At 33.3% G+C, this 13,969-nt stretch overlaps 1 protein-coding gene across 2 annotated transcripts; it reads left to right on the top strand.

The window, feature by feature from the left end:
• Positions 1–879: 879 nt before the first annotated feature.
• Positions 880–13,590, top strand: LOC142983848 (facilitated trehalose transporter Tret1-like). Of its 2 annotated transcripts, none has more exons than XM_076130991.1 (4): positions 880–949; positions 7,662–7,810; positions 10,619–10,751; positions 11,431–13,590. In XM_076130991.1, the coding sequence occupies exons 2-4, from the start codon at positions 7,739–7,741 to the stop codon at positions 12,669–12,671; spliced, it is 1,446 nt and encodes a 481-aa protein (XP_075987106.1). In that variant the 5' UTR covers positions 880–949; positions 7,662–7,738; the 3' UTR covers positions 12,672–13,590. The 2 variants fall into 2 exon arrangements, with proteins under 2 accessions (XP_075987106.1, XP_075987105.1); XM_076130990.1 differs by having other exon boundaries at positions 886–1,027.
• The last annotated feature ends 379 nt before the right edge of the window (positions 13,591–13,969 follow it).

The raw sequence follows: 13,969 nt of genomic DNA on the forward strand, positions 1-13,969 counted from the left end.
CGTATTAACGAAGTAAGGTAAATTATGATATTATAAAATAAAAAAAACTTCTTTTAAAGTTAGTAGTTTAATAGTAAAAACGTGTGTGTTGATGTTAATAAACTTTATGACTAGTAGTATTGACGTAATAATTTATTGTGTTGATAAAAATGCGACGCAAATAAAATAAATATGTACCTACTAACTTCTTTATTTTCCATAATAGAAGCTAATTTTATCATTTCCGCCTCTCCACTAGCGTTCATATTTATTTAAAAGGCCGAATTCCATTCAAGCCCTTATGGAATTGGCTATCTATCAATGAGAGTCACATCAAAATATGTTGAACTGTTTTGGAGATCAGCGGAACTAACCCCCGGTTTTTGAGGGACATTTAGCAAAATGTAACCAAAGCACTAAGTAGTCTTATAATAAGAATTATATATTCTAATCAAATGTCAGGGAGATAATAAAATACGGAATAATAACAACTTTAATGAGAAAAATAACTACTCATCGACAACCATTTTGTCACCGTTTCGTAGTCATAGGTTTTCGATGAAGTATAAGAAGGTTCCTTATAAAGAGAAAAATAGTAGTATATATATGTATATACTACCCTCCTGTGCGTCGCGCAGTCGGGTAAATACGCGAAATACACGTCAGTGGAGCGGGTTAGCTACTATAAGTAAAAAAAACCGGTACAAACACTACCTACACTACCTACCAAAAAATAGTATCAACGTAATTCGAATTTTCCACAATTATATTCAACAGTTACTATACAGGATCTTAGTAAACGCATTAATAAGTTAGGCAACTCCTAGTCGGACTGTTTCGACACTATGACTGCTACATGCGTACTTCCCAGTCCGGAATGCCTTTCTGTTCAGTGTATGAGTGATTATCAACCCGTGTGGTTGTTCCGCCATATTATAATATAACTTGAAAGTATATCGTATCGGTGAAAGTAAGTGTTTGTGAAAAAGAATTTTTTTGATAAGGAATTAGTTTTATAGCGTGGTGAGATTTTTTTGTATAGACTTGTGTGAGTATAAAATATATAATATGCCGTTTTTCTTTAATTTTGCGGACAGTTTCTCGTTGAAAAGAAAAATTGGAATTTAATTTCGGTACTTTTGAAAATATTTTTTTATGTACATAGATGCTGCTTCGTATCTTCTAGATTTTTAAAAGTATAGTCATTAAATAAAACTAAATGGTTTTTTCTGTTAGTTATTTTTGAAAGCCATACATTGTTTCCGATATAATTTAATTTAATTTGTATACTTAGGTAAAAGTGCTTGCAAAATATCCAAATTGGTTCAACGTTTCAAGCCAGAAAGCTTACAAGACAAATTTTCGCTTTAACGACATTACTAAGGACGAAAATGTTAATAGTAATAACAAAATAACCGATAAGCCTTACTTTATACTAAGAAAGGAAAAGTTAAAAAAATGTTAAATATAGTCCATTTCTTGAGAAAGGCTATAAAACATCGCAATAGAAAAATGCTGAAAACGGAAAATTTTAAGTCCATGCAGATGAATTCGCGGGTGCCTGCTAGTAGAATATAAAAAATAATAAAATGTGCAAATATTTATAGTCTTTAATGTCGTAAATTGTCTTCAAAAATAAAACTTTATTGACGTTAAAAACACAGGTTCAAGGAAATAAAAAAAAACTCGTAAAAACCGCACAAGTTTAAGTGTCATCATAATAAATAGATAATTTATTTAAATTATTTTGTTAAATACATAATTTTATCGAAGCACCAGACTGACTTTATTTTTCGCCCATTCCTGGACCAAGCATACGTCTATTGCATGCGTCTTTTAAGTGAAACAGTGAATATTTTCTAATTTTACATTGATTGGAAATCAATTGTGAACATATAATAGTACTAGCTTTGCTCTGACTAGCTCTTACACGTAACTCCGTCCCCGTGGACTATTACCCGCATAACTCCCGTTCCCGAGAGATTTCGGGATCAAAATTATGTCAGTTTAGAGTTTGTTTGTTTGTTTGGTTGAACGCGCTTATCTCAAGAACTACTGGTGCGAATTTAAAAAATATTTTAGTGTTGGATAGCATTTATTGAGGAAGGCTACAGGCTGTATAACATCACGCTACGACCAATAGGAGCAGAGGACCAAGCAATTTTGTGACGCAAGCGAAGTTGCGCAAATAAATAAAAGATTACTAAAAGACTCATAAGAAAGAGTTACTTACTTTAAAAGTAAGTACAATAAATACAAAAGAATAATGAGCTACATTTATGACCACTATAACCAGGTTTCTTGAAAGTTCGTACCGGTTTCCTGAGGTCAATTCGAAGATTGGTGAATAATTTCATCAGCCAAGAGATATATATATCTCGTTTTCTTTTTCGAGTTAACGTTTTGTTTTATTATTGTAAAATGTTCATATTTAACTTTGCTATATGTACATTTTACCTATACATATAAAAGTATTTATATAAGTTACCTATTATTTATTTTTCGTATAAAATTATTTCTATACGAAATCGTGTCATATAGTTTATTTTTCTGTCTGCTAGGTACGCTTTTACATTATTATTTTTAACTAGAGGCCGCTCGCGACTTCGGCGGCGTGGAAACCCGTCCCGGTGTAAATCCCGATTTATCGGGAACTCCGGGATAAAAAGTAAGCCTATGTGTTATTCTGTCTTCAGTTACCTAAATACCAAATGTCATCGTAATCGGTTAAGTAGTATTTGCGTGAAAGAGTCACAAACTTCCATCCGTACATACATCATACATAAATAAATATCATTGGACAACTCACACACGGTCATTTGATTCCAAACTAAGCAGAGCTTGTACTATGGTAACCAAATAACTGATAAACATACTTATATACTTCTAAATACATACATACTTATATAGATAAATTGACCTCCAGGCTCAGAACAAATACTCGTGCTTATCACACAAAGATTTGTCCCGGGTGGGATTCGAACCCACCACACGCGGCGCTACATTCTCACAAACTTTCGCATATATAATATTAGTATGATACACTGCTGAATCGATCCAGATAAATATTTACGGTGTAGCCGTGCGAAAAGTGCAATAGCTTATACCTCGACATTCGCCCGTGCTTCATAAATTCAGCATAAAACCTATAATTAATTAATTATAGATTAATTACAGTAATTATTCGGTTAACTGATTATATGACAGACTAGTAATGAAGGAGATCCGCGTCACAGTTGTAAAACATACTAATAGGTACTAATAGTCGTTAATAGCTAATAATAGGTTCATAAGATTGCGTGAGGAACGTCGTAAGACTTGTAATTTTTATTCTACCTCAATTGCTTATTAACCTTACTAATTAGCGAATTAATAAAATCGAAAGTAACTGTGTCCGTCTTACAAATAATTCATCATAAGATCCGTTCCAAAAATATATGCGTAAGTCTCTGTCATCTGTATCTGCATTGACGTCTAAACTATTATACTGATTTCGATGATCTTTTAACTAAATGAAATAGTAGAGTAATGAACGCCAACTTAGCCGCCCAGAGTAGTGTGTTTGGTTTACAAAAGGCTCCATGGTATTTTTAGAAATATGCACAGGAGCGACGTCGCGAACTGAACCTAGTGTTTATATAATACGTGTATTTTATTGCTGCCGTTTACTAGAAAACATGAATGTTAAAATTATTCTAAACAAGCAGGCCCATTAAATAATGGGAATGAAATGAAAACGTTACTTGGTACGGTCCTTACAAACTACCATTGCTTCATTCACAGCCTTACATTCATTCATTTTCTACAAAATCAAACCATTTGAGCACCTAATTATCCAAAAATATACATACACTGATAAGTTCCGTTTACTTTGTTAACTAATGTTGAAACTAGTATAGAGATTTTATCTTTCATTATCACATTATTTAATTTGTGGGATTTCCCAACTATAAGAAGTTTCACAGCGCTGCTGGTTAGACATTTTATCAAGGTTAGTTTTATATAGGCCCATATATGTGTTACTAGCTGATCAGCGCAACTTCGCTTGCGTTACATAAGCGAGAATGGGTCATAATTTTCCCCGTTTTTGAAACAATTTTCGTTGCTACTCCGCTCCTAATGTTTGTAGCGTAATGTTATATAGCCTTCCTCAATAAACAGGCTATCCAACAGTAAAATAATTTTTCGATTCGCACCAGAAGTTCCTGAGATATCGCGTTCAAACAAACGAACAAACAAACAAACTCTAGAATTTTATAATATTAGTTACTTTAAACCTTCTATGCCCTAGAGTTCTTTTCTCTGCTCTCCTTAAAAGACTTTAAGGAGAGCAGTCCCAATCTACACTCGGTTAGCGTGGTGAACTAAAGACCCAGCCCCTTGAGATCCTTGCCCAGTACTGTGACAATAAAAGGGTTATATCAGCGTAACGAATTTGGTACTTTTCGGCCGGGAACATAAGGCCCTTTATGGTTTCAAGTATCATGTCAGATAGTCCTCCAAAAAAAAATGTTGACAGAATTTCACACGACATTGTTTAAACCCTTTTACATCTTTGTGTAAAACATCCAAATTAATTTTTATAGCTTTGTTTTGTTTTAAAAGTGCACTTAGTTTGTTACAATCATCACACGATCTCACAGCTTTTGTTAAAATGATTTATAATAAAGGACATTGACTTATAATGGCTGCTTTAAAAAATATATTTTGAAAATAATTTGTGTTGAAAATTTATATACCTAATGTTGAAAAAACCCGCACTTGGCCAGCATGGTGGACTCAAGGCCTAACCCCTCCCCTTTGTTTGTGAGAAGACCCTTGCCCTGCAGTGGGACAGTAAGGGGTTAAAAATAATTCTTTCGTTACCTGGGCTTCCGTGGGCGGAAAGCTAGTATTTAATAAATATTATGAAATTTTCTTTGTCCTCCTATTATTTCAAAACCGCTGAACCGATTCGGACAAGAAGCTAGGAGATAGACTATTTATATTCCGGAGTAGGTAGTTAATTTCTTACGCGCTTATTTTACATTTCTAATTATATTATCTACGGTCCATTTATTTCCTATTTATTAGATATTTTGCGTATAAAAATCGATTGACGTAAATTCATTCAACTAGAACTAATTTAATGTTGCTATGTAATGTCTCACATTACTAATATATAACATGGAAATAGGATCCAGAGGGACGTGCCTCCCCACTAAAGGGAGAACGAAAAACTTTATCTTAATCTTTATGTTATATAAACAAAAGTATGGGTGATTTCCCTGAAATAAATGATTATTTAATTTAATGTCATCATTAGTTTTCAACTTTTGTATTACGTGATTATTATGATTTTAAGCATAAGTTACTCTAGCCGCTAGTAAGAAATTTCTCTAGCTTGTCTTCTAATGCATCGACGTTTAACAAAATAAATCTTGGATCCTCTCTTGTTATGAGCCGACGTTAAAAATGCATTTTACTTTGTTCTTAATAAATTTGTGTTATTCACAGCGCATTTACTTGATTTTTTCTAATTTATATTAGATATTTCTTTCAATAGTAGCCCAAACTTTGATATTTTATTATGGCAAAAGACGTGCCCCTTATTACATGAGACTAACCATTAAAGGCTTTATATTATGTATTTTATTTAAGTACTTAATAGAATTGGTAATTTATTTATAGCGATGTCACATGACCAGTAGGTTTTAACGTGTAGGCACCGTTTATCTATGTAAAACAGGTACAAAATATACCCTTTCTAATTTAAGTACTTTAATGCAAAATGATAGTAGCTATCTTTTAAATTAGTTGTTATTCACTACTTTGAATTGTACATTATTTTACTGTTATTAAAATAACTTTTGGGTTATTTGTATGTGAATGACGCAAGGGACATTTGTAACGCACGTCCCAAGTCGTGCTTTTTCCTCTCTGTCTACCCCTATAAGAAAAAGGGCTTGATTTTAGGTATATATGTGAAGAAAAACAAGATACAAGCGCTTTCTATACTCGAAGGTGCACACAGGGTGTATACCCATGTTGCGCCATTAACAATGTAAGTCCCATGTAAAACGGCGCACGCGTATTTTCATAACAAATTGTTGTTAATTTACTAAATATCTAATTAACGAATATTTGGTTCTTTTGGGAAATAATAAGCTCAAGAAAATAGTAAGACTAGAGCGAATAGAACTGCTTAGGTTTTGATGTAAAAGCGTGGACGAACATACTTTAATGACGAACGACGGATGAAATATTTATTTGCCAATATTCTTGATAATTGTTTTTCTGTCTTTTGAGACCGTTGATTATGCTTGTACTTGTGCTTCAACGTGACTGTTTTAATAAATTCTTATTAATATTCTGAGGCAATACGATCAAGATGTGTTAAGTTTACTATATGCGGCTATATAGAACTCTGCCCGATAAGAATTGGTTAAGCTACATTTGTCAAGATTGGTGTGTGGATGGGTGACCGTATTATACATACCAAGTTTCTACGAATTTAAAAACCGTTAAACTGTGGGTATTGTGTTAGAAATCCAGGTAACTGTGTAGTGGAGATTCGATAGGCAGTCGCTCCATGTAAAATACTGGTGTTCAGCTGCATCAGGTGAGACTGAAAACCATCTCCAACATAGTTGGAAGAACGGCTAGGCTGATGATGATGTGGAGCCACTTTTGACCTGATATATTATAACGTGGATCATCAAGTACCTATCCATTTATTAAATGAGATTAAAACGAGCATTTCTTTATTATTTATTTCTTGTGTAATTGTTATGCAATATATAACTTAAGATTTATAAATAAGAATAATAAAAAATCTGAATACCTATATGCGATGAGCCAATAAATAAATTAAAATATGTTTTAAATACTCGTGAAACTAGTTATATGAACTTTATTGGTTTTCTGTGTTCCTTAAATAAATAATTATGAACTAAAATAAAATCTCCTGTCCGTGTTTGTCTGTCTGTCTGTCTGTTTGCGATAAAAACAATATCTACTGAACGGAATTTCATGCAATTCTCACCAATTAAGAAACGAAATGAAAAATCAATATTTTTGTTATTTCTTTTTGATAATTTAAATCCTTTATTTTGATTCACATTTTAACTGTTAAACCATATAAGAAAACAGGCTTAATAAATTAAAATATATGCATGCATTATTACCTTTATTATCTATGTAGTTATAGCAGTTTTTAAGAATCCAAAAACACGTTTTTCCTATTATTATTTATTTAAACATTATTCAAATGTTTTTGCGCCTAGTGTAAACAGGTAAAACTAATAAATTAAACGATAATAATGATTAAACTTGTCGCTAAAACTTCCTTCAACACACAGTCACTTCTATTTTAAAAATAGGTGGTTGGTATTGCATAATAAGAGCCGAAAAAGATGTTTTTCAAATGTTGACTACTGTTTCCAGAGTTAATGTATGTTTAACAAAAGAAACCATTATTTTATAGTCAGATAAATTCATCCAGCGATGAGATATTATATGGTGTGTATTAGAAATAATTATTACACGTTCCAACGGTGATGGAAAACATCGTGATGCAATCTGAGAGGTCTTTAGAACAGTTCTTGAAACAACCAATTAATTAACATCAAAAAGTGGTTCAAATACCTTTCAAATGTTTTGTTAATTGGACTATTAAATAATATTTATTACTTTGTCAACAGATTGGCGTAAAGAAGCAGCCATCAAACAACTAGATATTTGAAGATGTGAAGACAATAAAAGGACAGAAAACATCAAAATGACGAAACTGAACGTGATTGAAGCCGTTGTACCTGAACAACTAGTCAAATCAACACATATTTGTAGACAGGTAATAACTTATCACTACATAGTATAAAACAAAGTCGCCCATTTTGTCTGTAGTCCCTTCGTATGCTTAAAACTTTAAAACTACGCAACGGATTTTGATGCGGTTTTCACTAATAGAAAGAGTATTTTCTCCGACAGGTTTTTATATATAATTGAAATACATTGAAACTATATTAGCTGAGTTATAGCGATTTATGTCCAAGAAGTCAGAAAAAAAATCTAATTGAAGATTGCATTTGTGCGTGCGCCGCTTATACCGTTGGATACAAGTAAGAACAATGTATAGCAAAAACATTGGTCTTTATTAGTTCTACAAAAAAGACCGCGATGACATATATCCAGCTTTTTTATTTAAGTCACAAAAACTACTCTTCTGTATTAAAAAAACATTTAATTCGTTGGGTGATGTTTAACTGGTGATATAACCAATAATACATATATCCTTATCAAAATAAGTAAGTTCATCATCACGAGCATTTAATTTAGATTATTTTTGCAGTTTACAGTGTGTTATTTAGACATATAGTTTAGGAGATATCACGATAAAGTAGGTACTACGACTTTGATCTATACATATAAGACAAAAAAAAATCTGTACATTACTTAAATATTTTTTCCAAAAACTGATAGGGGGGGCGATCAAAGAAGAGTCACAGAAACCAAAAAACATTTTAATATTTTAAACGCGGTTAAGGGAAAGAGAAGTTATTGTGAATTGAAAATTAGTATCCAATATGTGTTGGTGCGTTGACTGTATTTGTCGAAGTAGCGGGATACACGCAAACGAAGTTGCGCGGGTCAGCTAGTTTATTATATTTCAAAGTAAGTAAATAAGTAGTTTTTTACTTTTATGTTTTCGCGTAACATGTTTATTTTAAGTTATATAATACGGTAATTCGCGTTTATCCACGTATTCTTCTATAATGTACCTACCTACCTACTTATTATTTTTTGAGTCTTTGTGTATAGGATACTTTCTCGTTTAATAAGAGTTTTCTAAAATCCACGCTCACCTAAGGAGTTTACACAATAATGATGATTGTCAACACGGGTTTACCGAATTTTCTGTTTTGATATTGGTCTTTCTTTATTTCAAAATAATGCAGCAAGGTGAAGGTTAGAAAAAAAAATGATAAAGGTTTAGCTGATTTCACTACTTTGATCATACGAAATGCCTTAAAAATCTTTTTGTTAATCTTGAATAGCGACGAATTGAATGTCTATGTAGGCTAATTTAGTTTAAAGTAACTACTGTTGATCACACGTAGGATTTCTTTTTACACACAAATAATTATCCCGTGTGGGAATCGAACCCACGACCTTCCGACACATTGGTAGCGTGGTGACCTAAATCATTGCGCCACGGAGGCAGTCAAAAGATTTAAGTCGTAGTTTTTCATTATTTCAGTGCTAACTATGCTATGCTAACTACTATACTACTATAATATTCATCTTCAAATTATTATCAAACACACGACACTGACACGAATTTATTTAAGTGGACATTATCTCGATAACAGGTACTCTTTTAAGTACTAATAAGTAGACTAATCCAAAGTACTTAATTTTCAATAATTTAATACAAATTACATTGTAATAGAAAGTAAACAAGAGAGAGATTTCCACTTGTGAACTGAAGTGGTTTAACAAAGTATGAAATTGAATTGTATTTGAGATTCATGTGATTCTAATGTTTGAGAGGGATTAGAAAAACGTGCAAGATGTCCATATTGATAGTTTTAGATAACTTGGCTCAAGCACGCTCAAGCGTTGTATTAAGCTATCTACCAAATAGGCTTTTAATACTGAGCAAATAATCCGAATTGAAAATAATTTGATATTTTAAAATTTAAAGCGATATGTGACATGTATAAATTATCCGGAATCGGCTGTAATGTGCAATGTGCATGCATGCAATTCACTCTTGAAATGAATATTTTTCAAATTCCTGTTTGTTTTTTTGAATTTTTAGATAAGATTTGTTTGTTTAAGGTGAAAAAAATCTGAGCCATTCACTTTTTTTTGTTAATGGCTAACTATCACTTGCTCAAGAATTTCGTTAAAATTGTATTGTTCAAGACATAAATAATAACATTTTGTAATTATATTCAAATTCAAAAATATGTTTACTACTTATTTCTGTTTTTCAAAGTAAAAAACATTTTCAAAGTTTTACATTATTCGGTACATTTATTGCGTTGTTTACGTACAAGAGATACCTAGACGTGAATAAATTACTGATTAATTTAAATTTGTATAATTTGATGCAAACAATAGGGCATTTATCTTAGTCAGATTGTCATGTTTTTATTTTAAACATTTTCTGTGAAGAGTTATTTCTCATACAATTGTACGGTTTAATTTTATATGTTACTGGGAACTCAAAGGGTATACGGAAGTACTTTTGAAAATAATATAATAAAAATAGCATGTTAAGTTCATTTTCCTTGTAACGCCTTTGAAAATTTGCTTTTTATTTTTAGACGTACCAACATAATATAATATGTACCTTTTATCGTTGTCTGTAGTAAGTAAAACATTGTTTATGGATGAAAATATAAATAGGTAAAGCATCGGTACAATCATATCTCTGATTTTATTTTTAGTACCTTCTGATCCCTTTAAGTGGCAAAAAAACGACGAAGGAGCCCGTTTTCATCACTGCTAGATATCTATCAGGGAGGAAGGAAATGTGACAGAAGTTTTTATACATTGTCTGTAACTTTATTAAGCAGATTGGTTATCTGGACACTTATTCATAAGCTTTGAAATTACCTCTTATTAAGATAAATTTGTGTTCTGCTTTCAGATATGTGCAACAATCGCAGCCTCCCTGCTCTCCCTCTCTGGAGGCCTCACCTTCGGCTTCACGGCTGTCATGTTACCACAGCTTGAAGCTGACCCCGAGTTTCCGTATGACAAGAAATTTGACTCATGGATAGGTAAGCTGCCTCCAGTAACTCGATTCTCTACCACTATCGACTACCGACAATCGGCTATCTATTTTGTATGAAAATCTGATCAGCGCCTCTAGCGGGCGTCGTAGAAACTATTATGGCAGTACATTTAAAATGTCAAACTCTCGATACTCGATGGTTCGATTTGTAGAGAATAGTGCTACAGTTTGTAGTTTCTATACTAATATGTTGCTCTAGGATGATTTGGCTGCCTCCGAGGTCCATTCGGTAGTGTATGCGATTCTCGAAGGTCTCAGGTTCGAATCCAGGATCGGATAAAAAGTATTTTCTGAGTTCTATTTACAAATTTCTCATAGATTGTTCGGAGGTAGAAAATTGAAAACAGTAATAACAATGAACCTAATAATACTGTTGTATGATTTCTGCGGTGCTAAGTAGGTTCTCTATGTGCGGCCACGACAGAGGTTATCGTAGTGTCCTTTTTAAAGGGCGTTATCAATTGAGTCCTTGCGACATAATAACTTATGACCAAACGATTTTCTTCGTATGAACCCCAAAGTAGTATGATTTTATTATTGCTTTGCTCGTATAGATATGGTAGACAGTGATCTTTCTCGTTTAACATTATACAATAATTAACATATCCTAACAATAGAAAATGCAATGATGTATCGAAAATCTAAGTAAATACTTTCCTTTTCAGCTTCAATTTCCCCATTGGCCATGATCATGGGTTGCCTCTTCTCCGGCAGTATGAGCGACGGCATCGGAAGAAAGATGGGGCAGATCGTCCTGATCTTTCCCTTCATGATCGGCTGGATCATCATGGGCTTCTCCACCAACAATGTCTTCATGCTCATCGGAAGGTTCATCACAGGCATCTGCACAGGAGCCATAAGGCCGAACACCATGGTCTACATCGGAGAATTAACAGACCCTAAGTACAGAGCAATCGCGTTATTTATCCCCTCTGCTGCTATCCATATAGGAGCATTCATCAGCCATGTAGTTGGTAAATATGTTTATTGGAGATACAGCTGTTTTGTCTTCATAATACCAAATTTAATAACGCTAACAATGCTGATGTTTGTCAAAGAAAGTCCTTTATGGTTGCTGACGAAAGGAAAAATCGACGAAGGGATTATTTCCTTTAGATTATTCAGAGGTAATGGGGAAACTTCTGAAAAAGAACTGGCTAAAGTCTTGGAGAAATGTCAAGAAAAGACTGAGCAGTCTAATTTCAAAGACAATATGGATATTATATTCAGTAAACCGTTTATGAAGTCCTTGATGACAATATTGCTGTTGTTCATTGCTGTACAGTGGTGTGGGATAAATACACTATCTTTTTACGCTGAAGAAATCTTCGAAAAGACATTCTCCGGTGACATAGACTCTTTCATGTTGATGTTAGTTACTGACTGTATAAGAGTGTTAGCATCAGTAGTTGTATGTATATTTGCTAGAGTAATACCTAGAAAACCTACTTTTGTTGGCTGTTGTTTCTCCACTAGTATTGTATTAGTAGCTTTAGTAGTTTACTTATATTTAAATCCAGCTGGTCTTGTATGGCTGGCTGTTATTTGTATGGTAGCTTATATAATGATTGCGAGTGCATTAACTTGCATATCATGGTCGTTCGTGGCCGAGATATTCCCGTCGAAAGTACGTGGCTTCGGGTCAGGACTGAGTTCGGGAATGTCATTCGGTTTGCTGTTCATTTCTGTTAAAGTTACTCCAACAATCATGGCGAAGTATGGTGAGTCGGCAATGTATGCTGGATTTGCGGTTGTCACGCTAATTTCTGGTGTGTTCTTGAGCTTTATATTACCAGAGACGAGTGGTAAGAGTTTGCAAGATATTGAAGATTCATTGTATAAGAAAAAAGGTGGTGAGAAAAGTAATATTGATATAGTAACGGTGCCAACAAACCCGCAAGTATAGTAATACATTATGGGTTTACTCGTACTAATCGTATGAGTAGGTAGACCATCATTTACTCTCCAGTCTAGAAGGCCTACTATGTATATGTTCGTTAAAACAAAATTTCGTAACATAAAAAAGGTGTTCGTTAATTACCTTTTTCTAAACTTTTTTGACACGAGGCGGGTAATATGAGCATGCCTTATATATTTACCCTCTTATTCATAAACACACTATAAACCTATTTTAGTTAAAATGCTACTAAAATATGTTTTCTCTTTGTCATTTCGTTAAGGAGTGAAACAAACAAAACTCTTTATAAGCCTTTCATAACTTCATATATTTTTATGAATAAGAGGTTTATATAGTTCGTAACATTACGTCATAACGACGACGTTCATAACGAATAGAATTGTGATAAGAAGCAAACAAAATTTGAACGCGTCTTCGTTGATTATAGTAAGGCCCCAGTTACTGGTTAAGATCCGACAAATGACTTTATAAACTTTCGGTTATGCAGGGTTACCTTATGATAATGTTTAAAGTAATTAAGAGATGAAATAATGAACAATTCTAATTAGTCATGTGCTGTGAACGTCCAGTGCATATTTAATGATAGGTTGCGTGGAAGAACGAGGTGATCGTGTTCCTCCAACACAAAGGGAGGATCCTCCGACCAGGCGAGGTGATTGTGCCTGGTGGGCCTAGGCTGACCGACTGTTGTAGTCGGGAACTTGTATATATAGTCAGTTGCAGTGCAAACTTCGATAGCGCGATCCAGGACTTGTGACGTCAGTCACACTGCGCGTGGTGGTTGGCTGCGCGCTGGTCCTAGTAGATGTCGCTGTATGTAGCGATCCGCTACAGTTGTAATTATTGAGTTTCATATTATGTCCGTTACAAAAATTATTGTAAGAAGTTTTGTTATAATAAAATGTTTTGTGTACTTCTGACATTTTTTATTGACACCATGATGTATTAAATTTGTAATTTCGAGTGAGTTTACTGAAATGCACCCTCGGTTCGACGTTTACAATGTATGTCCTAAAACAATGGCGAGACTATTGCTATAACAAAATAGCTACTATTGAGATAACTTTTATAAATAAATTTATTAAACCTAATCCTAAATGATAACGTTGAATGCAAGAATTGTTTCAATTTCTTCAGAGAGATTCGTTAGAGATTGAAAATCCTACATTAGTATTATAATGTGAAAATTTGAAAGTTGGATGGATGTATGTATGTTTGTTATTCTTCCACGAATAAACTACTGGACTGATTTAAATTAACACATAGGATACTTTTTACAAATTTTG

Source organism: Anticarsia gemmatalis, chromosome 25 (assembly GCF_050436995.1).
Source record: "Anticarsia gemmatalis isolate Benzon Research Colony breed Stoneville strain chromosome 25, ilAntGemm2 primary, whole genome shotgun sequence".
NCBI lineage: Eukaryota > Metazoa > Arthropoda > Insecta > Lepidoptera > Erebidae > Anticarsia > Anticarsia gemmatalis.